Source organism: Lasioglossum baleicum, chromosome 8 (assembly GCF_051020765.1).
Source record: "Lasioglossum baleicum chromosome 8, iyLasBale1, whole genome shotgun sequence".
NCBI lineage: Eukaryota > Metazoa > Arthropoda > Insecta > Hymenoptera > Halictidae > Lasioglossum > Lasioglossum baleicum.
The window spans coordinates 14,292,289-14,319,137 of NC_134936.1; the positions used below are offsets into that span (position 1 = coordinate 14,292,289).

Sequence of the window (26,849 nt, forward strand, 5' to 3'; positions counted from 1 at the left end):
ACCGATTAATCCGCGCCCCTAATACGGGCGCGTCGACGCGACGCTACAGGGAGAAAACAGATTGTCGAATCACTGGCGAAAAAAAAAACGCACCGCACTGTGTCGACGCACACTCGTCTCAATTCTCACGTTTCACCCATCGCGCACAAATACGGACACTCGCGCGAGGATCATCCGCGAGCACAGAACGGTGAACATGGTAGAACTCCGAAGGAGAAGGAACGCGAGCGTACGCGAACGCGGCTGGCTAGCTGACTGACCGGTCGCTTGTCAGTTATTGTCCGCGGCCGCTTTCGAACTGACACGCGGTGCAGCAGCGCGAAGAAAGGCGCGGGAGAGCCGCTGCGAGAACGGCTGCGAACGGCTGAGAGCGGCGAGCCGTGGGACATCAAACGCTAGAGAAGGGGAACGCGATGGGGAACGGCTCGCTCTGGACGCGAGACTCACGGACACCCGATAGACGCTCGCCTCTCTCGGCTCTGTTCTGCTCTGCTCAGCGCTCAAGGTGTGACTCCGACGACCGCCTTCTAGCCAGAAACTTATCGTTCGACGAACTCGAACATTTTCCGCGACGAGTTTTCGCGACGAATCGCCTCGCCAATCGCGGTATCAACTCGCTACCAGCGATAACTTTAGAATCCGTGTACCACCGGCTCAAAGTTCAAGGACCAACGCTGAAGCAGCTAAACTTAGGTCCGCGGAAGATCGCGCGCGGTCGATAACAATTTTCCTCGCCGACTTTGCCGGAAACCAGCAACGGGGAAAAGTTGCCCGGAGAATTCCGCTTTCTTCCTGTAAATTATCGACGAGCCAGATTCAGAGGCGCGGTCTCAAAGGGCATCGTAAAGACAGAGGTTAATCCGAGGGACCGGGAGCTGTTATCGAAAGAGAAATTAGTTTTAAGAGCTACCGGCTGCGGTTCCAGGAACCGAGAATTCCAATGAGGACGGGGCGATATATTTGATTTTATGGGAGGAGGAGAGACTTCTCGATAGTCCGAAGCTCGGGGACTTTGCTCGGACCCGATAGCGAAGCGTTTTAAGAATTCTTCGAGGAACGATCGAAGTTTCGGGTCGCCGAGAATTACGAGGCTCGACACAGAAACTAGAAACTGTTGCTCCGCGATGTGGGCCAGGTGTAAATTAAGGTTTCAACGAGTGACGTAAAGAGCTGGTCGACGAGGAGCGTTCCGATAGGACGATGTCGCGCTGTGGTCGTCCGCGTGAATATTCATAAGCGCGTTAACCTTGATCGAGACGATAATGGGACACGCGATACGGCGAGAGGCTGGGCCTCTGGTTCGGGGCCTTGAAAAGGTTGTGATCGCCGGTAAAGGCTCACGGATCGCCAGCCACTACGATGACAATGATTACGAAATTACAGGCGGCGCTCTGCGGGAGAGCACGCTTTACCGAGCGTGAACGTAAATCGATCGTCCGAGCCGGAGCGATCCCGTGCGAACAGCGAGCCGTCGCGACGTCGATCGGCTTTCGAGCTCACGAAATCGGAGTATCGATCGGTGGAAAGCTGCTGCTTTCTCTCCCACGGGAAATATCGATTTGTTCGGAGAGAGAGAGAGAGAAACCGAAAAGAAAAGCGGACCCGAAACGATACGTTTATCGCGTTCCGAGCGTCGAGCGCGGTTTCACGGACGTTTTCGTTTGTTTGGCGCTCTCATAAATTTTCCCGCGGCATTTCATATCCGCGCGAGAATCGTCGAATGAAATCGAGCTGAAAGAACAGCGATCGGCGCGCGCGATTCGATTCCAGGAAAAAATCGAGCCGCGACGAGAGGCTGCGACCGACGACGATGCTCGATTGTGTTCTCGATTGTGCCCGAAGCCGCGCGCGTAACCGGATCGCGAAACTCGAGTGATGCAATTTCACGGCGCGACGAGCCGTGTTGTGTTTTCCGTGTGCTAAATATTTTCCACGGAGGCGACACCGACACTGTCTTTTTTGCAGGCCGCGCGCTAATCAGCCGTTGCGGCCCGGACAAAAAGAGACGCGACAAGCAGATTCCTATGCAAATCGGCCAGGAAATCGCTTGCCGGTATGCAGAATCGTTGGTAATCGCGATAAGTGGGTCGCGAACTCCTCAACAACACCGAGAACCGCCGACGAAACGAGATTCCGGTCAAAAGCCGACCCGACACGACGCGCGCATTTATTTTGTAAAGCGAGCATCGAGTGTACATCGAATGGATATCAGAAACCGTGTACAGTTTCCGTATACGGATCAAGCGGAAGCGAGCGTTATAACAGGAAGGCGGTATCATCCGATGCGCCATTGTTCGAAGATCACGGTTGAGCAACGTTCAGGGCCGTGCGCCGTTGTTGGACACGTTTTATTCCGATACTCTGTTTCTTCGGATGCCCCGTTACTCGGCGAAGAAATTGAAACCTGTCGATTCGCTTTAGCGGTTTAAACCGTCGTCGTCGGCAACGCGGCCGCGGTTACAATCTCGTTGTATAACAGTTCGTTGCATTACCATATTTTGTAACATTCCGCGCGGACAGAATTAGAGAGGGATTGCGTTCAAGCCGGCCCGATCGTAAGGTTTCCGCGTGCCAGCGATCTTCCAGCGGTGCTTTCAGCGCTTCGGCTCAGTCTCCAACTTGATCCGACGTTTCGGTTTGTGACTCGGTTCGCCGATGGGAAATCTAATTTCCCGAGTGGTTCCCGATTTGGTCGAAAAGTTTCGGTAATCGAGCGAGTGACGTGCGTACGCGTGTAATCCGTTCCCGGCGATCCATAAACACCGCTGGAAAGACTTTTTCGAAACTTCTCCCAGGGAAGCTGTAAAGTATGTTGCAATCGATACCTCGTAATCGAACCTATCCAAGTCAGCTATCGGCCGTAGCCGAGTCGCGAGCGGCGCCGTGAAATCGATAACGTTGCCGAGCAGAGAAAGAGAAAGGGAGGGAATAACAAACAAGCTTGCCCCGCCGTGAATTGGATTCTACGCGAACGTCGACTCTTATTTTACTCGGCTGTGATCACGCGATCCTGGCCACTGGGGCCCGCGATCCATAAAGGAGCCACGATCGAGGAACCGCGACATTTAAACGCGACTCGTACGTCGCCATAACGTCCCGATAAACTCGAACGCCGCGCGGCCAATCATCGCGAGGAAATTGTGACATCAATCGATGAAACTATCCTCGCAATCGTGTCGAGTATATTATACCGGGTGCCGCGTAAATTTCTACGACGTAAGAAAATCATAAAGAAAAGGCGTGGCCTCGCAGTCCTGAGTTTCTAGAGAACCAGTGCATCGCCCTACAGGGGCCATCGGGGCTCAGACTTCGTCCAGACCGTCTCAATTCGATCAATATCGTCCCTGGAAGGAGGTGATTGATCATCGCTTATCGGAAGAGGAATTTATTCGCCGCAGAGTGGCGAGTCCATTAATAAAACGCGTCGGAAACGTAAATCCTCCGATTGTCTATAGTTCGCAGGCTCGACACGGTCCGACGAGCGGGTCTTGGCGGCGCGAGGACGGGGAGAGCCCGGTTTCTCGGAGAAATTCATCGAAAAAGCGAAGGGAAGGTGGATAAAAGGATTGGCGTTGGCCGCGTGCGTGGACTATTAAATTTTAATGGTACCACGGTCGCAGGACGAATTTTAATAGGGACGCGTGTGACTGCGCGCGATTTAATATCTGGCCGAGCTTAGGCTGCCGACATGGCCGACAAGACGTGTAGAAAATCCGAGTCGACTTTACGGCCGTAGCCGGTCCGAACAGATGCGAGCCGATTTTTCATCACGGAGCTGTTTCTTCACGGTTAAACGGTTCGTTAATCGCGACCGTTAACAGCGTCGCGGCTGTAAAACAACGTGTCCGGGGTCGGAACACTGTTGTCCGATATTTATAGACGACGTCACGGCGAACGAGAATGGATTACTTCTGTTCAATCGCGATTCGATATGGCGGACCGAGATCCGAATCGATGCAACAACCGTGTCTCGTCCCACTTATCCCCACTCTTTGCAACGAAAACGACACCGATACCGTCGCGATTAAAATCTGAATCGGGGATCGGCCCCGGCGAGCATCGAGATCTTACTCGGCTAGATGATCGTGAAACCTCGATCGAGCGATACGCGACGCGAATACATTGAATCGTCGCGTCGTGAAAGCTGGTCTACAGAAAAATGCGATTAACGGAATCCTCGTGTTTGGGAATTTGTCGACGAACCGTCGCATGGTGTTCCAAAACGTCGACAAGCTGGCCACAGGATCATTTTTCGAAGTAAAGAATTAATAGTAATAGTTCAAATTACAAGGAATTGTGAAAATTAGCTTTAAAAATTAATATTGACAGTGCTAAATTATATCTTTAGTTCAATTTTCCTTCAACGATGTCCCGAAAGCCAAATTTCCGCAAAATTCCGCCGAGAAAAGATATTCATGTTTTAAATTTTCTATGCAAGACAGCAGAATATTGTCGGCTCTACCTCATGAGTATACATATATTGTATAAGCAATACTACTCCTACTTATTTAGTGCATCCTATATGGAGATTTTTACAGTCGCTGATCACGAGGTTGTGACACCTCAAATGTTTAAATAAAACAAATAAGAAGATTAAGAAATTGTGTTACTATTCTCTCTTATATTTATACACCTCTTTGTTTCGTACACCTTACTATTATAAGAATATAAAGTTTTTGTTATGTATGAATGTTTGTTTAAAACAATAATATTTAACTTTGATGTTTAAACAAATGTTCATAGATAGATAAACGTTTATAATCATATATAAATATAAAATATTAATTTTTTCTTCACGAACGGATAATTAAAATGCAAGTCTAACATTAAATTCGTGATCAGCGATCCCAAAAACCTTAGTACACAGTATTTTTAGAAAGGTTTTTAGTGTTTTTAATGCTTGGCCAGCTTTTCGGCGTTTTGGAACACTGTGCGTCGCGTCGCCTCGCGTCGGGAATGTCACGGGAGAGGAGACAATGCTACAGCCGCGGTGGCGCGGCAACGATCATACGTACGAACTGTACGTTCGTTTTGCAATGCACCGAGAGCTAAAATATCGTTGCACAACCGTGGCTGCACAATGGCGCGAAGTACGGTCGAGTGAAAGGCAAGGTATATCGCGGGGGGCTCGGCGACTAACACGAGCAATCGAATACAGGCGTCGTCGCGTTTACAGTTACACGCGTGCCCATAAATATCTACCTGGACGAGTGTCTCGATTAATTCGACTCGGTTACGCTCGCCGCGTTACGCTGCGCCCGCGATTATGCGGCAGGCCGACCGGTGATCGTTGCGATATACATTTCGTTTCCTTCCCTTCGACCGAACCACTCAATTTAACTGCTCGCGCGCGCAGACTTTCCTCCGATCGGCAACCAGCGATTTCAACTCGTGGAATTTTTCTGCCCCGGAACAGACAATGCCATATAATTGTTCAATTGCCAGCATTCCTCTCGTGTCTTCTCTTAATATACTTTTACGGGGGACAATGGAGTACAAAGGGTTAAATAACACAGCGATCTTCGCGAGAGAGCGACTTCTTTCAGCGCGATTTTAACGGAGAAGCTTGTCCGTGGAACGAAACTGCGATGCAGTCGTCGAAAATACTCCGAGAGCAGACTCTCGTGCAAGGAGAAAAGAATTCTTTCACAGATGATGGAGCGGAACGAGGCAACACGGAGCCCGTGCCAGGACAAGGGTGACATAATCGTCGCGCGATCAATATAGTCGCCTTATCGAGTGTCAGAAATACGTTCATGGGGTCGGCCGCGTTACGGATTTGCCCCAATTGTGTCTCGGACGGTCGCGGGAGGCCTCCGGTTCCCCGATGATGAAATTTTCGACGTGTCTGTGGAAAGACCGCGATGCCAGGCACCGATAAGTCCCGACGTTCTAAATTATGCCTGGTCGCGTTTAATATTCCGATACGTTTCAGATAGTAATCTAATTTCCTGATTCGCCGAGACATTGAGGAAAGACTTTTGATTATGACTAAACGTTCTTCTTGGCGTTCGTCTTTCCTTCAAATATTTCCATTCCTATAAAATTTCATGTTTTTCGCAACCTAAACGTCAATGTGGCACGTCTTCCCCTTATCCGATCAAGTTCATCTTTTGCAGGAATTATTTTCTTACCTAATGGCACAATTCTAGGGAGGGGACGTGAAAAAACCTGGTATACCTGAGGTCCACCCTAATGTGGCACACTAAAACTTTGGATATACATATCATTTCTTCTTGAAATGGAACAATATTGGGGGGAGGGGTGTCCAAAATTTCATGGTCGAAAGATAAGGTCCTCCCTAGTGTAGATTCACCCCTCTGCGACGGATGACCATTACTTCTTATACACCCCGTACAATGGACAACGCCTCCGATAACGTTCGTTTGAAAATAATGAATTCTAATCGTTATCGTGCCGATCGAGCACCACAAAATGATACGAATCTTGCTCGAGCGTTTCTTTCCCTTCCAGCCTGTAATAAAGATCCGTATCGATTGCGGTGCAGGAATCGCGACCGTTTCCTTTCCAATGCCGCTTTGACATTTGACGAGGAGATAGTGCGTGCAATGCGGGTCGAAGGCGACCGGGGCTCGGAATCGAGGGCCGCGATATCAAGCACGGTCGGAAGATAAATGAAATTTCGCCGGAAGTTCCGAAGTTCCGAGTCAGGAGATTCCACGTACTCGCGAAGTGTGGCTCTCTCTCTCGAGGAAGTTTCGTCGCGTCGCGTCGCTTCGTTGCCGGAGAATCTTTCGGGCGTCGGAAGTTCTCGGGACGCATCCATCTTGTGCGGAAAGACGTTTGTAACTGCGGGCATGCGCCACACTACTTTCGGAAAGAAGCCCGTCGGGATCACAGGGGGGAAAAAACCTGCGATTCGCTCGTTCGACCCGGCAACTCTTCTTGCTCGGTCGTGCGGACAACGCTGTCGTCGTTCGGGGACACGATTTCCACGATTCAAATGGCCATAACCGCGATATATAAATTCATCCCACAGGACAATATAGTCTGTTCCCGAGGAGCGCTCTCGGCGAACCGGCAGCGTTGGCAAATACTGTACAGCAGTAATCAAACTTCCGCGTCTGGGCGGTCCGCTACGATTTACACGGCCAATCCCGCTCGGCAACTATCACCGTGTATATCTGCTGTTTACTCTGCACGGTAAACTGCGACCACTTGACGCGTTGCAATCACGAAAATTTTCACCGTTTATGTAACGAGCTGTCGCAGTTCCGCGATCCGACCGCCAGTCCCATTATCCGACGTATCGCAGCGTTCGAAATCATCGCGAGAACATTAACACAACCTGTGGACAAAGGAGATTGATCTCGGCCGCTTCTACACGCGCGCGCGAGGCTAATCGTCTCGAACTTCTTCGAACCTTCCCACCTCGGAAATAATGCACGAGGAGGGCCGCGATCGTTAGTAAATACTTGATGACACTCGCTCCGGCTGCGGAATACCAATCGACGCCGACTCCTCCGCCCGAGTTTTTAGGACCGCTGCCAATTTCGGCATTACCAGCCTTCTCGTATCCTCGCGAGAGAATGGACGGCTGGCAGGGATGCCACCAAGGGACAAGGGTCCACGGAATATTCGATTTTTCTCGAGTGCTTGGGACCCTAAGAGGGTTCGAAGTTCCCCAAGTGGGAAACACGGTGCCTCGCGCGATAACGCGTGTCGTTCAGAGCTCGGTAGTTGGCACGGAAACGGTATAAAAATATGAAAGATAATCCCGTGCCTAGAATTGCCCCAGTTGTCCCAGAAAATGTAGGTGGATATGTCTGCGCGAGAGCATCCCTAACCCCTTGAACTACCAATATCAAGTGAAACTCGTAGCGAAGATTACTGTAGTTGGTGAGTTGGCGAGCAGAACGAATGTACCCGCATACTTTAGGCTCGCCAACTCTGAACGGTAGGTCTAATTATCGCGGCCGTGAACGAAAGTCGTCCGGAAAGGGGTTGATATTTGGGGACCGATCGTAGACCGTGCCAACTCGAAAGCTCGCAACGACAGAGGAGACTCGGAGAACCGAGTCGACGCGGTGGACGACTCGTGGAAAGCGAGAGATTACTTCGCGTGAGAACATTACGAGTAATTCCCTGTCATCGGTGCTCGCCAGAAGGAAAGTAGGTAACGGCACGGCTACTATTTGGTCGGTCTTTGACGACGAGCCACGTCGCCGCTCTTAATATCACGGCAATGATAACTAAAGACGGTGCATTACGGGGAATTACACGGTGTATAGAAATTCTCGTAGATCGGGGGGAAGCGAGCGTGACGAGGACCACGCGGCCAGCAACTTTCGTGCGACGTGAACGGGTTTTCTCTCTCTCTCTCTCTCGCTCTCTCGACTTGCCTGGCAATTATTTAATCCACGCGCAACCACCGTGTGTTCGGTCGAAAAATCCAATTACCTTCGCGTCACGTTCGCGGAATCTTCATCGCGGGAATCGGCGTGCCGCGTAACGGGTTCCCAAGCAGACAGAAATCAAGGCGCAATATCAGAATCAAAAGTACCCGTTTTCGGCGGAAGGCAGGCCAGACGGACCGTGCAATTACAGACCTGTCGATGCGGGTCTCGCATTGCGGAGCACGGGTCACCGACTATGTCCACTCCGAGCCTATATAGGGTGGCCCATCGCAAAAACATTCCGAAAACTAGCAGTCTCACTCTGGGTATCCTCCAGCCTGTAGATATTGAGAATTTACAGTAAAAGCTATTATCGAAAATAGGAATACGGTCCGGTCCGTCCTCGTTAGACGCTATCTATCGGTCCGACACGGGTATGGTATAACTGCGTTCCGGATCGGTCGGGTATAATGTATGGCCCCGAGACGATTACCTTTAAACGCGCGAGGTTCTGCGGGACGATCGGGTCGTAAAAGCAGGGGTCTGGCTGCGCTTTTCGCGGGTTCCGTTCGGGTTTTACGAGGCAGGCCGGGTCGCGGCTGGCATCAGGAAGCTCGTAACCGGAAGATACCGCGCCGGCAAGGTCGTTACGTCGTTACCATTAGACGATCTGGGCCCCCGCTCGTATTGGGAGGGCTTCCTGTTGGTAGCCGCGGGGGAAATGCACGTGGGATGCATTAATGCCGGCCACGGGTAAGTGTTTAACAGTGTAACTACCGGCGGCGATGCGAAGCGGGCTAATTATTGGACGCGTCGACCCACGACTGCCTCGCTACCAGATACATACGTTTTTCCGGTGGCGCGAGGTTTCGCGAAACCGGGGGATATTTGCGGGCACCGTCTCGACGATGACGCTCTCGGCCTTTAGACGTAGTCGGCTCTAGTTCTCCCCCGTTCGAAATTCGGAAAGCGATCACGCGCGTCCCACGTCCTCCTAGGTCGTCTTCCTTCGCCGGGTTCTCGGGCACCGCTCCCAAGTGCGTGATATAAAATCCCCACACGCGATAAGACAACCGACGCCGCGCGTGCTCGGAATACAAGCGGAATCCGTTCCGTTCGAGTGCAGGCGCGAGACCCGCTCGGCCAGGTAATTTTCTTTGCCGAACATCGAAAGTTACTTTCGAATCTCCCGTTATATCGGGATCACGTGGCCCGCGGGCCGATGAAAATCACGAGCGGGGCGCAGCGTTTTATGAAGCGGAGAACGCCGACTGGCCGCAGCGATGTCAATAGCTGGTCGCGATCGATCTTTTTTTTTGCTCGTCTCCGTGCGGCGTTTTCCCCGCCGAACGACCAGAGAAAAGAGAAAACCCACTAACGGATGACTCGCTCGAGCTAAACAACGATCAAATCCTGCCCGACCCGGCTCGGTTTCTGCTTCTGCTCTGTGTTCAGCTTGGCTCGGCTCGGATCGACGTGTTCGCGAGGAACGTCGGAATTTCCACGGCACGTCCGCCGGTTTACGGAGCAACGATCGTTCGTTCGGTTCCACCGACCTTTCTCATGCGGCCGATTACACAACGCCTGACACTGCCACTTATCCCGTTACATCGTACCCTCTCCATTCGCGTTTCGTCGCCGGCTCGCTCGCTCCTACTCGAGCGCCACCTTATACGGCGTAATTAAATTCGTTCCTCGAGCGTTTACGAGCCTCCCGGTACGCGTAGGTTTTTCGAGGCACCGCGTACATCTCGTCCCGACGATCGTCAGCCCTCCCTCCGAAGAAATTGCGCGAGGCGTGGCCTCCGGCTCGCGATTAAACTCGTCCTGCTACCATTTACGAGTCGCCCGGTGCACGCCGCTTTTCCCAGACACCTTGTACATTTAAATTGAACATCTTCGAGACGGAAGATCCTGTAAGGACCGTCGTAGAACCAAGCGGTAATAAAAACATCGAGCGAGACGATATCGAATCCATTTAATTTACGATTTTCCTTATTCCAACGTGTCGAGGAAATCCTGCGGCGACTCGTAGTAGCTCGTGGAAGATCGTGGCCGGCGTGAACGCGGCTTAACGTTCATCGATCGAGCCGCGGCTGGCTTTTAATAAAAACCTTTGGCTCGGCCGGCTCTGTCGCCGGACGAGACTTCGGTCGGGCAAAAATTGCCCGGCCTTTGTCCCCAGAGCAAGCGGGCCGTCCACGAAATCGATTATAAGCGAAAATTGTGCGCGCACCCTGTCCGCTCCGACGGCAAACAGAAAGAAAAACGGAGCTCCGGCTGGTGACGAGCCATAAAATACACGGCGAGCCGCACGGGAAACCGTTTCGAACGGCGTTGAAAACTCCTGGACGCGAGATCGCGATTCCATACTGTTTGCAAATTCCTTCATTTCCTCGCAGTTAACGACCGTGGAACAAATCGCCACGCGGGGTCGGAGGACCAAGAATTCGGTAAACAGCGGCGCGGCCGCGTCAAAACTCGGCTCGAAATCGCTGATCAAATATTCGCCGGAAATGGCGATCGATTCCGCGTCGACGATTATGCGATGTCTACTCTCCGCGAACCTCGTCCCCCAGGCCGCGATATTTCGATTTAGCGTTCGCGAAATCGAAACGCCCGTCCAATTTGTCGAGCATTAACGACAGTTGCCGGGAATTAAACGGACGGACGGGCGGCCGGTGTAATCGGCCTGATTACCGGCGGCTCTGTCCATCGATTGTCCCAGCATAACCCTGGCAACGTGGTCGACCCCGATGCCTCGACCACGAGAAAACCCGATCCCGATCCGCAAGCGACAACGGCAAGCCGGGGTTTTCGGCCGACTCGGTCGTCTCGTCTCGAGTGGACAGCGTTAATTAAACGCATCAGCGTTTCGGTGACAGGTTCTTTGTCCCCTTGGTGACCGATCGGATTCGATCCAGAAAAAAATGCCGAACATTCGAATCACGGTAGAATCGCGCGAGATTAATTTCTACCGCAAATGTTCTGCGCCATCGCGGGGATGAGGGCTGCGGGAAAATCCGTTCAAACGATTCCCGCGATCGAAAATTGCGCGGACCGGAGGCAGATCGCCAAGAATCCCGCTTTGGAATTTAATATCGAGGGAACGGGGACGGAGTTCGGGCTCTGAAAGCTCCTCCGCGGAGCAGCGAGCTGCGGTTCACGTAGAATCCGTGTTTCGCGGTGAATAACACCCGACGGCAAAGAATCGAACACTCGCCTCGAATAGAACAGACTTCCGATCTCGCGGCGAACATAGAAATTTATTGGGGGTTCCTTGAAAGCATTTCCCGCGAGCATCGGCCTTATCGGCGTCCCTTTGTCCGTGTCCAACTGACCCTTTTCACCGAACGTCACGATACACGCCCGCCAGCCTCACGGCGATTGAAATATTGAGAAAGAGTCGCCGAATCGATCTACTCCATCTTCGATGCGATTTTTATTGCCAACATCAACTCGCTCCGGTAATTGTGACTCGACTAAGGACGCGCCTCGGTTCAAAATTACATGAAATATCAATTGAATTCTTCTCGTCTCGCGAGACACCCTGTAGATCGGAGAATCTCGAAGGAACGCGTCGGACGAGTTTGTTGGGGCAAATAAACGTGGAGGATCGATTTCAAGACGCCTCGAAATCGTGAGACGAAGCCAGCTGAATTCTGATTGGCGGACGGAGTCCCGAAGAACGGGAAAGGGTCGGCTCGATACGGAGAAGGGTGTCTTTTAACAAAAAGGAGCGTTAATCCACTTCTCCCCGATCTATTTAACTGCCTTTGTTCCCCGGCGGAGCGACACTTTCACCCTTCGTCGGGCACGCTTAACGTTTCGCACCCTCCTCGCGTTCGCGTGTACGCCGAGCCACTCGATAGGAGAACGCAAGCAACAAACACTCTCGCCCTCCCGGTCAGACCGAAAACGTGTCACCTGGCGCGAGAATAAACGAGGAAAACGCCGATTTTTCCAATTTCGAACGCGCGAACCTCGGGACCCGGCGAGTAAATCGTGCGGCCCTGATTTACCGTGCGGATCTCGATCGAGATTGAAGGATTCGGGTGCTGGCAATGATATGGACCCGCGTCCCGCCGGATGACGAACGGCTTAATCCACTTGGCGATTTATAGCGTTCGCAGGGAGTCCTTTAACACGTTCGGATCGCGAAACACGGCCGATCGGACGCTTTAATCCGGCCTCTTCGTTAAAGGGCACGTTTGCGCCGCTTTTAACGAACGCGCTCGGCTACTCGTTAACGTGCGACCATCCGCGCAATCTCCTAATTATTCTCCGCGAGAGGTCGGGGAGAGGTTAATCGAAATTTCCCCGAGGAAGCTAATATCCGTTTTTGAATCGAAAACGATTATACGGTAAAACCGCCTTGCACCCCGACATGTTCGGATAAACGAGACTGTCTACCGTACTGCTCATTTCGCGGGATGGCGTTTCGCTGGAATTCAATCTATACGGCTTCCATTTCCGCCGCATCTCCAATAAAATTTAATTATTGTTATCGTGATCGCGAGTTTCTTTTTCCCCGGAGGACGGAAGCGGCTCCGAGCCGTTGTAAATTGCAATTACGCCGGCGTGGCTCGGCTAAAAGGCCTGGAGAAACAATAAATTACCGGCGAATCGTGTCCGTTCGTTCGTACCGAGCGTATTTGAACAACACCCGGGGCCGGGGCCCTCTGGAAAGCAAAGGCTTGTGCGCGCACGGCGACGAGACACGGAGACTTCGACGCGATGGACAGTTTAATCTAGTTGTTAATTTACAGCGTTTCGGGGCGGGTCCTTTAACACGTTCGTTATCAGGACCGAATAACACAAAGGGCTTAATCTCGCCGGCTTCATTTGCATGGAAACCTCTTGATGCGGGGCGGAGGGGCAAGCGTAGCCGAGACGGAGTCCCGATAGATGCAATTAACTTATTCGTAGTCCTCCAACCCTTTCGTCCTCGAAAAATAAACCAACCGGCCCGCCAGCGAAACAGGATGCAAATCGCGCCACAGGGAAATTACGTGAACGGGGCAAACGGTGCTCGATGTAAAAAGAGAGAGAGAGAGAAAACGGCAACAACAACAACAACAATAGAAATATGAGGCGAAGAGTGGGAGGATGAAAAACAATCGAGCAAGTTTCGCGATAAAAAGAGAGACCGGCCGCGCGCCGCTGAACGAATATCGATAGGCAGCCTAGTCAATCCTGCGGCAGAAATTGAAGCGAAATTGGATCCCGAGGAAAATGCAGCTCCCGCGATAACTCGATATTAGTCCCGGCTACCGTATCCGACTTTATTCCGCGCGCCGACACGAGATGGGACACGACGTTCGGATCATTGTTTCGAAAATAATAATTACGTTCTTTCGACGTATCTCGTCGGTTTTTCATCGACGCGCTAACACCCGAGGGAACGGTGCGGTGGAGCGCATCTCTATCGTTGCCACGGTCTTCGTTGACCCATTTTTGACTTCAAACACGGATCGCTCGCGAGTTCCGTCCATCCGGCGGCGTGTCTAACCCGAATACTCGTCGGCCAACACGGGAAATTGAAATTGGAACAAAGGGGAGCGGGTGTAACGAACTCGGGCCGAAATGAAATCGGCCTGGTCCGACTCGGTCCGAGAGTCTCCGGTTCGATGAAGAAAAAAAAAGCGGGGAGTCTCGCGTTATCGGGGAATCGAGGCGTGAAATAAAAGTGAATTACGGCGGAAATTAAGGAGCCCGGGCGAAGAAAAGTAATGGAAAGAGGGGGGCGGGATATAAATTTGGAGGAGAGGCGGCATTCGCGAGGAGAAACGTCGGCCCGCGTCAGCGGAATCGTCGCGTTTCCATGGGATTTCTGCGCCGGCGAAGATAACTCCCTTTTGCGCGAGCGGCGGCGGATGCGATTCTCCTTCGAGCTGGAAAAATTTGTCTTCTCGGCGCTCGGCGACGAAAACGAGCAGCTCCCCAGACTGATAAAAATCCACGGTGGATCGTGCCAAAAGACCGCCGCACACTTTCCCGCGAGCTCACGATCCGCAGCGTCTACCCATCTCGTCGAAAGGAACGTCGCGTCGGGTCGCGTCGGTTGGAAAATTAGTGAGACGAAAAGATCCGGAGAAATCGCGCGGAAAACGTCCCAGAGAAATGCTCGCGCTGCCGTACCGTGTCGTGTCGCACCGCGGAGAGGAAAGTCGCGAGGAATTAGTTGATCGATCGGCGAAGGGAAACGCGACGGTGTAACTCCGGTAGCCGAGCAAATTTCGTGTTTCCGCCGGACGCGTGAACGTTGTGTAACAGTTTTTCAACGCGATTTCAAGTATTACCGGTTTTCGTCGGGTTTCGCGCGGCCGCTGCCGCTTAATTGGAACCGTTCGGCAAAGATTACTGTCACTTCGATTAATCGAACGGGTTCCGTTTCGGACGGTAGCAACAGGTGCACGCACTGGATTTATTCGTTAAACGACTGCAAACAAAAGCTCGCGTGCTGCTCGTTTCGAACGATCGAAACTGGACCTGAATGAACATGGATCAAATGGAAACCATACGAGATCGTACGACATCCTGCGCTTTACAGGACAGAGTCTAGAGTCGAGACTTACCGCTCTCGCGTTGAACGCCTGGTTCAGATTGTTCACATTATTGTTGAGATGGTTGTTGTTGTTCAGGTTGTTGGTTGTGCGGTTGGAGTTGTTGTTGCTCGAATGGTGGTTCGAGTTGTTGCCATTGTTGTGCTTGCTGTGCTTGTGCAGCACCATAGCGACGAACATTTTCGCCTGTCTCGCCGGCCGGTCGCTCGTTAAACGATTTATCGTTCCTCCAGCGATCCGCAATTTCATTCGTCGCCACGGTGCATAATTCGGACCAACTAAAAGGTCAGATCGAGACCGTCAGCGGGTCGGATTCGTCCCGAGGGACAAGTGGATGGACAATTCTGTGTAAGCTCGCTATCGGCTCCGGTACTACACCGTCGGAGCCGTCCCTAAATCATCGACGCCGATACTTGGCCGGCTTTGCCCCGTGGCCTGTAATCGCTCGGCGCGGCGCGTCGAACGAGACTCTATAACTCCTTCGAACGACAACGGATACGGCGGGAGTAATTCGCTGGCGATTTTAATCGCGCTCGTCACGAACGCCGCTCGATGGGAAATTAAATCTCCGGGAAAAAGCGATATTTCTCGAGCGGGACCGTCCGTCGCCGACGATAAATCGCGACTAGCGCACGCCCAGCTCGTTAATCCAAACGCGCGACAAATCCAGGCTTCGACCAATTAACGCCTAAGTTATTGCCGGCACGAACAGAAGCGATTATCGCGCGAGATTCGTCGAGGATCGGCCGTGCAGCCACCTACTATCGCCTCGAACGCGTGATCGGTCGCTGGGCCGATTGCACCTTGCGACGATGCACTTCGGAGGATCTAAGCCGTTGATCGCGACTCCGTGCTCGCGGGCCTGCAACCTGCAATTCACCGGGGCCACGTCGCCGATCCTCTTTTTACGGTTTCCGCGCGAAACGAGCCGCGTCGTTTTGCACGTGCGGCTCTCGAGCACGTGAAGAACACGACGACCGACGGCTCGTATTGATTCGTTATAAATAGTCAGGTGCAGCGAACTGCGCCGCTCCTTCCCTGCCCGGTCTGTCTTTCTCAGTTTCTCTTTCGCCGTTGTCTCCTTCGAGCTTGTCGTAGATCGATGGCAGCGAACGCCACGAAACCTTCCTACGCTCCCAAACTTTTCCTTCCTTCGTTCGCGAGTCGATATTTCTTACGATATTCTCCGCCGGACGGAAAATATTGCCCCGCGGGCCACTGTTCCGAAATCGAGAGCAAAGAGACCACGCCTACCAGTCGAGATCCAACGGACACGCCCACCGTGAAAGATATCGGGATCGCAGTGGAGGATAAGGGCGAAGAATCCACACACGGATAAATTGGGCTTCTAGGGAACACGACAATCTTATTATCGGCTTTGTAACACCTGGAAGATGGATCAAGCGATAACGGACGCGGCGTAGGGACTCTCGCCGGTTTTCACGGCGAAAAAAGAAACTCCCGACGGACATTCCGGATCGTATGAAACCCCTGACAGGACATTATCGTTAAGCGCTTCACTCGATTACCAACGATGCAAACACCTGCCGTCGCGGGCCCATTTATTACCGGGCTCTCTATGCCTTGTATTTGGCGTGGAGCAGCGGGATAACGGTGCGTTTCCATCGAGAGGATTCGTACATCGACGAAGATAGTTCGCGTTGCGACCAATGTTGCGTAAGACGGGGGCGAGAATCGTCTTAACAGGTAACGCAACGGCGATCCACGATAATTGGAGTCTGAGAGAGGTGCGTCACGGTGGCCGGTATCGGAAGCGACCCAATTCGATTACAAGGCAATGTTCTGGCCGCAATTATTACCTCGGGGCTAACCGCGTTAGGTCGCCGGACGGGACTGCAACCTGCTGCTCCGCGGACATTCGTCGGCCAATCGGCAATCGCCTCGCCGACTTGCAATAACTATTCCAATTAACAGTAAACGGCCGATAGGAGGATAGAGAAAGAGAGGGAGAGAGAGAGAGAAACCCAGCGGCGATCAAGCGAATTCTGCCCGATCGAAGTTCGTCGACACGAACGTGTAAAGTTCACCGTGAGAGTTTCCGCCTCCTCTTTCTTCACCTTCGACCGATCGCGGTCTCTCGGACTAGTCCCCGGAACTTCTCCAACGACCGATAATCCTGACGAATTTCTCCGGCTATACACCGGGCTCCTCACCTTCGGGAAAATCTAAAAGGAACGAGGATATTTATTGCGCGTCCAAGCGTTCGATCCGAAAGGGTAGCTTCCGGACCGGAGCGGAGGGGACGATAACTTACGTCCAGGAAATAAATACGTTGATCTAGAACCGGAGCACCGGAAATCTCGATAATTGAAAAGTTTGCCGGGCTCGACTTTCCAGGGGGAGAATCGCGTTTAAACACTGCGCCGCTGAAAACTGTAAGACGAGAGTTCCCGCGGAGGTCTGCGGAGGTCTCGGCGAGATTCGCGATGGGAAACGCGAGAGGTTGGAACGGCCGAGTCGATCACGAATGGCCCGTGCATCCTGCGTGCGTCACGATCAGTGATACTAACTTTTCCAATTACCAATAAATCCCGGGGAACGGAAGCCGGCGCACGGCGCGGCGCAGCGTGCACGGGGAAAAAGTATACGCGAGGATGGTCGGGCTCGATGCCGCCGTTCATCACGAGAAAATGGAAGTTCGCAGTTTGGCGCGGACAGAGTCGCAGAGCCGGGGATGGTAGTTCATCATTCGCTGGCTACGAGATACCGGCTCGTTATCGCCGGCAGCCAAAATATGCGAGCATAAAAGCCTAACGATACGCGGGAAACGTATCTACGTGGCGATAGGGTTTTATCGTACGGAAAGGCGGTAGCTTCTAACAAGATCGCCGTTGACGTCGCTGCGAGAACACCGAAAACTGCGTGTTCGAGCGGTGCTGCGCTCGTTTTACGATCTCTTTACGACACGGAGAGCAGCGGAACAGGTTCGGTTCGCATCGCCGCGCCGAATCTCGCCGGCCAGACGCGAGAAACGAGCAGCAGGCGAACCCAGTGGCTCGCAGCATCGCGTAAATAACCGCGGAGAACAATCACCTCGGTTTCCTTTCTCGAATCGATTCTCGAATTCTACGGTCAGCAGAATCATCTAATCCTCTCGCCGCTCGATCGATTCGTCTGGCCAGTATCGTCTCTCGACTCCTCCCCTTCCTCTCTAATATTGCTGCAATCTACCTCCTTGATAAACGAACCTTTCTATTCTACTAAAACGAAATTCGGATCGAGCTTCTGGTCCGTAAAGCTGAAACTTTCCGAACGAACTCCGGGATAAATTGAAATAGGTTGGCTGCGGAGTAGATAGCGGCAGAGATCCTGGAAGAGCGCTCGACTCTCGGACTTATAAAAATTAGGGAATACTTTTCGTTTCGCCGATGCTCGAAACACTACTTCGTGTTTTCCGTCGCGTTGTTCGCCGTTGATAACAAGCATTTCCTACGTCCGATCGGTGAATAATTTAGAAACGAGCGCCTGTTTCGATCGAACGCTTTTTTTCTGGCGGCAGCTACACCCGCTCGCGTCGAGTTTCTTCTTTTCCACGGGTGTTCGCGTTATTTCTCGACCGCGGCCGCACTGCCGCCGCGTGGAATCGGAGGCGAACCGTTCTCGTATGCGAATGGGTTTTCGTCGGGCGAATTACGGGAATCATTGTGCCGTCGATGAATAGGAATGTCGGCTGGCTGGCGAAACTCGTGGGGCGCGTGAATAGCCGTATCTTTGCGCGTTAGGTACATTAACCCTCCGATCTAAGAGCAGAGCGGAGCGGAACCGAACGGAATAGGGAGCTGATATCGCGGATACACGGAGCAGAAGTTTTTCCCGACACAATCCCGGCGGCGCGGTTATATTTGCATGCGCGACTGTCGATCTATCGGACATTCCTATTGGCTCTTTTCAGAACGGTCCACGGATTTCGACGGGGCGAAACTCCAATACCGGGGGCCCCGGCATTGTTTCGTCGACGGATGGCGGCGCGAGTTATTGTGTTCGCCGCGCTCCGATACGCCCGCGGAAAGAGACAGGAGTCGCGGACTCGCGCGAGGATATTGAAAGTCGGCGAGAGCGGAGCAGTGCGACGCAGAACCGCGCGCTGAGGCCTTCAGGTGTATCGGGATCAATGGGAATGGAAATATTGGTTCAGGGATCCTCTTCCCTTCGCGCTCCTTTCTTTTTATGATACGACCCGAAGACAAATGGGAATACTGCGTAAGAGTATCCGGGATTTGTTTCCGACCGTGCTCCCTTCTGTGGAAGAAGTAGGCGGTAGGTGTTATTGGATCGGGACGTCGCAGATTGCGTTCGTCCCGCGATGCATCTCGAGAACCGGAGAGATTGCATGCGCTTTTGTGCATGCCAAATCAGCGTCCCAAAGTGTCCTCAATATTCAACAGCCCTCAAAACGCTCGGGAAACGATCGTTCGATTTTTCTCCCTCCAGCGAAAGACCGGAAAGACAAAGAGAGAGAGAGACGAAAGGAGGGCGGTGTATGTAGCTTGAGCGCCAACGGCAGGAATTATGCGGGCGAAATTGCGTCCGAGGCGAAAAGGAGCCTCGGCCTTGGACTCCGTTACCTTGAGACGAATCCTACCGAGTACACAGATTATCTTGGAACCGTTCTCTGGCAGCGTAACAGAGGAAACAGAACGGAAGCGACCGTGCAGCGGCCGGACGGGCACGGTGAATAAAATATTGACTCGTTAAAAGAGACGACGACGCAGTCCGACCGGCGAAAAGTCCGATCCCCTGCAGGAATTTCGCATGCTCGGCTGAATCCGAACATCGATAAAACTCATGTAATGCTAATGACGACGAGTGCAGTGCGTAGCAAGGAAACCCGAGGCACTTGGATCCCTCTCTCTCGAGAGAGATCCTGCAGGGTATTCTTCAGCGGTAGCTGCGTAAAGCTGCGTAACTTTCTTCGCTTCGAAACTCATACCCGTTCGAATGAGTGCGGGGAACGTTTGCCCTGGGAAAACAGCACGTGAACGGTTCAACCTGTTCGCCCGGCGAACACGCTTCTCTCTGAACGTTCGTAATATCATTTTAAGCGATTCAACCAGCACAAACAACGTTAGAAAATAGCTGGCAAGATTTATAACGACGTTAGAACTCTGGCGAGCAAGTAGCCGGAAGATATGTCTGTGCGGCGAATAAATGAATCCAGCCGGACCAATATCGCGGGAGCGCGAACCCGTTCCGTGATATGTACTAGAAATTGGAGTAAACGGAGGACAGAGGAGGAAAAAAGCGCGCGGAACAATGCTTGATCTTCAACGAGGGAATTTCGCGAGGCCGTCGACGGTCCATTTAAAAAATTTTTTCGCTCGCCTCGGGGGGCGGGCGAGAAAAAACGCGGTCGTCTCGAGAAGAAAGGACGTCGAGGCGGGAACGTAGGCGGCGTCGGGGACGGCGGGACAAGCTCCACCGACAACGTGGAACAAAAACTCTAAGTCCTCGTCGACGTCGCATTCTCCCGATGCACACCGGGGGTCATATTCCACCTGCTCTCGGAACGTGCATCCAGTGTTACGTGTCCATTTACATAAGCCAGCCGGCCCGCGTCCCTGTGTACGTGCCGACATGTGCACGCTCCGATACGGATGAGCTCCGTATATCTGCGCAGCCATCGCTGCATACACGGTGTCCAGCTTTGTCCGACGCGGTCGTCGAATAGAACCGAGAGACCGAGCGGAGGGGAACACAGGTGCGGAGCTAGACTCGTCGATGATCCGCGCGCGATGCGTCGGTAGGCGCAACACCGCGATAATTTTTTCACGAAACCGCGTCGGAACGGTGCATCGATCCCTCGTCCGTCCGTTCTCCGATACGGTGCGCTCGAGCGCGACGCATTCGGCTGTCACAGTTTTGATAATCCCTATCAGTGGCTCGTTAGCCGCATTTAATTAAGCGTGGTACGCGGACCATCGTAATCCCGTCGGTCAATACACGGACTGGCCGGTCGATCGATTACATAACGAGGTCAATTATAGAGCGTTTTACAGCGGCGACCGATATTTCATCGACGGAAATGCTGGCTGGCTCGGTATCCCCGCGACAAAGCTCCTCCGCAATATCCGCGCGCGATTCATTTCGAGCCAATGGCATTAGACTCGGGTAATTTATCTGCGAACCAGCCGCCGCGGCGTTTCTGCAGGAGTTACACGCGACCCCGCGGTCTGTCTTACGGTTGAGCGACTGCAAACTTTCACGAGCGAGGTGGCGCAATCGCGATCGGACCGAATGTTCGTCGTCCCGTTCGGCGATCTGCTCGATTGAAAGTCAAATGCCCCGGTAATCGAGTGTCCGTCGACGGTGATCGGTGACCGCAATAAGAACGGACACCCTGTGTGCATAGATCGCGCGGACCCGCACCGGTGCATTTCCTGTGCAACGCTCGATGCTCGGCGCGCGAGTGCACGTGACACACGATGACCGTGATTCGACAGCACGCGAGCTCGCGATTACGTACACGGGCGAACGCACCCTGCGCTCTGTGCACGCCGGATGGCCCCGCCAATGAACCTCCATAACGCGAGCGACCGCGTAACGAACGCGAGCAAATGGGGATGGACGAGACAACACTGCCAGTTAGAAACACCGCGCCACGACCAGACCGCTCCCTGCGACAAGTACGCGTGAAATATAATTACCCGCGCGCGAGCGTTCCGCGGAGCCAATACCGCTTTCTGAATCAACTTTTCCGCACTGACGAACTATCCGACGCGACAATCAGCTTTCACGAAGAGACGTCGACTGCACGCGATTTGAGGGTTGCACCAGACAATCGCTCTTTCATATTGTTCCGCGTAAAGCACACTAAACAGGCGTGGTTTCAATGCTTGTGATTCTGACAGAGCTGGACCAGTGTCCTAGAGAGCAATTTAGAAGAGAATTGTTTCGCATTAGATAATCCTGAATGCTATCTCAGCAGCGCAGGTTTAATAGAGCCGTAACAGCAGACCACCTGACTTAGTCTTTCTCCACTGAGAGCAGGCATGGCCTAAATAGGCGTGGCCTCGACGCTCTCGGTCTTCGCAGAGCCAGGGCATTGCCCCGGCGGGCAAACTGTGCCCATGCATGATTCACGCTCTCCTACAAAGAGAATAATGAGGGCCTCGGCGTTCTCAGAACGTCCAGCTTGCAGATAATGTGTTTGTTGTTCGTTTCGGCAGAGGAATCGTTGAAATTGGGTTTTGTTCGGCATTTGTTGGCAGGTACGCGACGAGATAAATTGTAAGTTGTCGGCGTCGGAGCGGAATTAGAGGCGGCGGGTATCGGACGGATCGGGAGAGCGTGTTTCGTTTGATCGAGGTTCTCTGACGTTCTCGCGCACCCTCGATTTCGCGCAATTTCCCATCAAAGTGGCCCGGAAAATCGCGTACAAATAGACAATTTCCGAGTTTCCACGGGGGCCACGGTAGCGCGCTCGCGCGCGTTTCCCCGACGAGTGTTATGCACACTTGATACTCTCGACGAATTCGATTAACGGCGACGACCGACGATGCAGCCCGGAAACGATGATGCTGCTCTGGCCGATGGTCGTTCCCGATGGCCAATCGGTTCTTTTTATTTCGTCGGGCGATTTTACAGGGCGCTATCCACAGGCGGAGCACGGTTGTTTGCTCGGCTGTTTCCGCGCATTTGCGTTCCGTCGATAATTTTCGACAGCGACTGCTGCTGCATCCCGCAATTATTCCCGCCGCGATGCAGTTTCGGGCGCAACTGCACGTTAATGCTAATTTCCCTCGTGTTAATAATGAATTTCCCGACTGAAATCCCCGATGCGCCGCGCGGCGGTGCACCGTTCTACAGAATAAAAAACATCCAGCAAGACTTTCCGCATCCTGCACGGCCGCTGCGTCAGCCATTTAACGAACCGAATGCGCTCGGCCCTTTTAACATTCCCTGGTGTACGAGCGGACAAATTGTTGGTAAAATAGTCGTTTTAACGAAAAGAACGAAAAACTTCGGACTTATTTTCTGTTGCTGGCACACCAGAGCTTTGCGACGTAATCAAAGAGAACATTCTGTTCTCGTGTCGAAACAAATGTAATCCGGAGGGTCGAAATCGCGGGATCGTTACCGCGGAAGGAAGAGAAGGCCGCGGGAGTAAAACGTAATCAAGGCAGGAGAATAGGAGGACGCGGCTTTAAGCGGACCGAATTAACGGGGCAATGGTTGGTGCTCGTCGAGCGTGATCGCTGCTAAAAACAATCCGGAGTGTCGTTTGGCGGGCACGATTGCGAACGGAGGGCGGATTCCCTTGCATTACACGGTGGCAGTCTTTATGCGGTCGGATTACAGGACCGGGAGCGAGCGCATTGTGCTCGGAACGCGCCGCTGTGAACACTGCCTAATGGAACGTCCGAGATTAACGGGAGGCCGGCGAATCGTGTTGGTTTCGTTAATCCCTTGACCGAATCGGTGTTCTCTTAATGATTTATCGGCCGCGATAACACCGCGCACCCGCGAATACCAGAAGCAAATTGATTCTCGCGGAATCCGCAGCAGCGAAACTCTTTTCCTTGAATCTACGATAAATAAACAGACTAGCGAATGACACGCTGTATCTATAAGTGCTTCTGGAATCGATAACTATCGGCGAATATATGCGAACGTGCGACCGCCGTCACGTGCTGTCCGAAACAAATCCTGTTTCCCGGGAAACTGACGTACGAATGTCGCCAATCAGATTACAAGGAATTACCGAGAGATAAGTAACGAACACGTATTTTTTTTTCTATCCGACGAACTTCGACTGCCGTTCATTCGCAAATTGTTTGGAAGGGCTGATTGTAATTCCCGTGGCACGAGGGTTGTCTAGCGGTCGACTTAAGGGAAGCTCGGCCGCGTGACGAATTTCGGAAGCCCCGATATTAACCGCTTAAGGGCCTAATCCAGGTTAATTCGGTTTTAATGTACTGTGCAGTTCGCTTGATCCCGAGTCGACTCGGATCCGCTCGAGAGCTTGTAGCGTGCATCTGCCACAGGCCAGTGGAGCGACGAGAAAGTTTTGTCGGGAGAATAGGCTCGCGTAAAAAGCACGAAACAGCCTCGAACGTCGCAGGAAGTGTCGGGGAACGTGGATTATCCTTCGGATTCGCGTTTGTCCGGTGCTCGATCGAGCCGAGCGACGAGTCTAAATGAATCTGTCTCCCACAAACAATACGTTTCCTCGTGCTGGGTACGAGCCTCGCTCGTCCGCGAAGGATTTCTATGGAGCAGTTTTCATGAATCCTATCTGCGATCCGCAGAGCCGGACACGTTCCACAATGCAGTCGCATCTGCGGCTCAAGGGAGAGAGAGAGAGAAAGATTCTCTTTTTCTCTCTCGGCAACGGACTCGTTCTCGCGCTTCAGGCCGCTCTCAGTACCCGGGTGGACGTTTAAATCCCGGTCAAGCAGAAAATTCGTTGAAATTAAATCGTTCGATCGGCAGAGAGCCTGGAATCCTCAGAAGGCAGGCAATCGCGCGCCACGCCGGCACGGAACGTTCCAGCGGACCCGGAAACGCTCTGCGAGAGAGCCACCGGTTTATTTTTAAGGCAGTTACGCGTGTTCGAGTCGCGCGAAATAAGCGAGTCGCGTGTTCAAATAGACGCGAGAGCAATATTTTTAGAGAGGCTTTGATCTTCTCAGCGCGCAAACATCGCGTCCTATCCACCTCCCACGGGCCACTGAAAAATCGACGCGAGTCCCCGCCTTCCTTTTTAAACGTTCCATAAATACGGGAGCCCCGTGGCCGAGTCACGGATAATTTCCCCGAGCAAATATCCTCGCGCGATTCCGACAGCAAATTCGAGATAAATATCCGCGGCGAGTCGACGTTAACTCGCTTCCCGATAATCCCGGGATGGAAAATAGGCGACGAAGTTGTCGCGAATAACTAAATGGCTTCGGTTCACGGCACCCGTAACGTCTCCGTGGAATCGCGCCTCTGTCAGGTGTCCAATGTGAAATTCGGATATGAAGCGCGCGAAACAGAGAGAAGGAGAGTCCCCGACTCCGGGCGGATCTCTCACCTGCCAGCCCGCCGTCTAAAAATACGAGCGCGCAAACACGTCGACGATCGATCACGGTGCATCGCACCAGACGCACCGTTCCGCCCGTGAGAACAACTTTTACGAGCGAAACCGCTCGCTGCGAATGCTTTTTCCCTCCCGTGTTTCTGTTCCCGCCACGCGTAACTCCGTGAAAGCATTTCCCTGCGATGGAGAAAAATCCCGAACGACGGACGGCCAGGCTACTTTTCAGCCGACACCGGCCTGGAAAGTATCGAGGCCCGTATAATCGCGTTAGCCAGGCTTCGTTAAACAGTTGTACTGATTAAAATATTAATTTAGCCCTACCCTCCTGCGATCCCCGCTTCAAACTGGTGCTTTACAAAGAAGATAGATTGCAAAAGGATTCCAGAACGAAGCGGGATTAAATAATTGATAAAGCCCTTTTCTCGAGTATTGTCTCGCTGGATTCGCGAGAATTCTTTGCCGTGGCGAAAGGATTTTGGCAAGAATTTTTCTCCAAGGCGAACGACAGGACGGTATCCAAGCAATTGCGAGTAGAATGGCGAACACGAGCCGGTGGCTCGCGTGCTCCTAATGGCCCGAGAACCTTCCACGCACGAAAAATGGCGGTCCGGGGTGGTCCGCGTGCACGCACGCGTCTCTCTCTCTCTCTCTCTCTCTCTCTCTCTCTCTCTCTTTCACGGAAAAATCAGATAACACCCTCGCGCCGTGCATGAATTACCCAGCGTAGACGACGTTATGAATCACAGGAGAAAATTGCGGCTCTAACTCTCGGCGTCTTCGGATGATTTAGCGTCTCCCCGATCGTTCTCTCGATTGATAATAATCACGGTGCTGCAACCGCCTCGAAAATCCCTGCCGTCGCAATTTCGCTCTCGGCCTCCAATTACTACTTCGGATACTTCCAGGTTTCGGTGATCGGACGAAAATTTCGTTCAGACCTAAAAGGAAACGCAACGAGGCTCGGTGTTCAACAAGTGTTGCATCAGGTTCGAACAGGAACAATCTCCTCGTCTTGCGCAATTGTAATAATTTCTCAATCGCGAAAAGGAACGGATCGAAACGTTACGAGACGAATCGATTTTGCCCGAGGCTCGATAGGACACAGTCCGAGCTGCCGATCGAGGCAGCTTCCTGTTGCGGGGTTTCGTAACTTATTAACATTAGGCGGGGGCCCGACTTCTAGGCGGGTCTGAGTTATGGCAGTCTCCACCGCGCGACGCTTTTATTGCCGACCACTTTACGATCCCGTAAAATAACCGGCGGCGTATTAAACGCGTGCGAATATTCCGAGCACGGGTTGCGGGGCGTGCGAGAACACATTGTGTCCCTTTCGTTAGCCACGGGCTTCCGGATTCGAGCGATAAATCCTCGTGTTCCGCGCCTTGCTGGACAGCCCGAGTTCCCCGACTACACTGAAGCCGGTCGAAACCGCGAGGGAAACGCTGAAATATGTCTTCCTCCGGCGACTCACGATAAAAATACGTTGCTCGCGGATTTTTCGGCGGATCCGCTCGCGGCTCGTTACCCCGGAAGCGCCAGTTAGACGTCGAAAGCTCCGAGGGAAGGCAAACAGCTCCTCTCTCGCTCTCCTCCTCTCGTTTTCTTACCCTCCGGCGATCGTTCTTTTGTTTCCGCGTGTTCTACGTCCCCAAAGAGGAAAAAGCAACCCCCGGGGGTGGTGCTTGCTGCACCGTCGTCTCCGAACTTCTTCCCCATGGACACCGTAAATCTTCGCCGGTGGGTAGCTGTCCCTTGAGGACCGCCAGACAGGGAACGGATCATGGTAAGCCACTTTATCGGGACTCTTCGAGCCGGGTAGCACCGTCACGTACGAATTCGTACGCGTTTTATCGCGAGCCGACCCAAGTGAAAACTCCGTCCGCA

General features: G+C 52.8%; 1 protein-coding gene across 7 annotated transcripts in view; it reads right to left on the reverse strand.

The window, feature by feature from the left end:
* Nucleotides 1-26,849, reverse strand: part of Gckiii (Germinal centre kinase III) — a 93,395-nt gene that overhangs the window by 37,988 nt on the left and 28,558 nt on the right. For 3 of the 7 annotated variants that reach the window (XM_076428767.1, XM_076428768.1, XM_076428773.1), the window contains exon 2: nt 14,936-15,201. The exons of 2 other annotated variants lie outside the window; for them this stretch is intronic. In XM_076428767.1, the coding sequence (XP_076284882.1) occupies nt 14,936-15,201 (266 nt within the window). Of the gene's footprint in view, nt 1-2; nt 14,911-14,935; nt 15,202-26,849 lie in introns of those variants that run through there. 2 more of the 7 variants (XM_076428769.1, XM_076428770.1) reach the window with 1 other exon arrangement.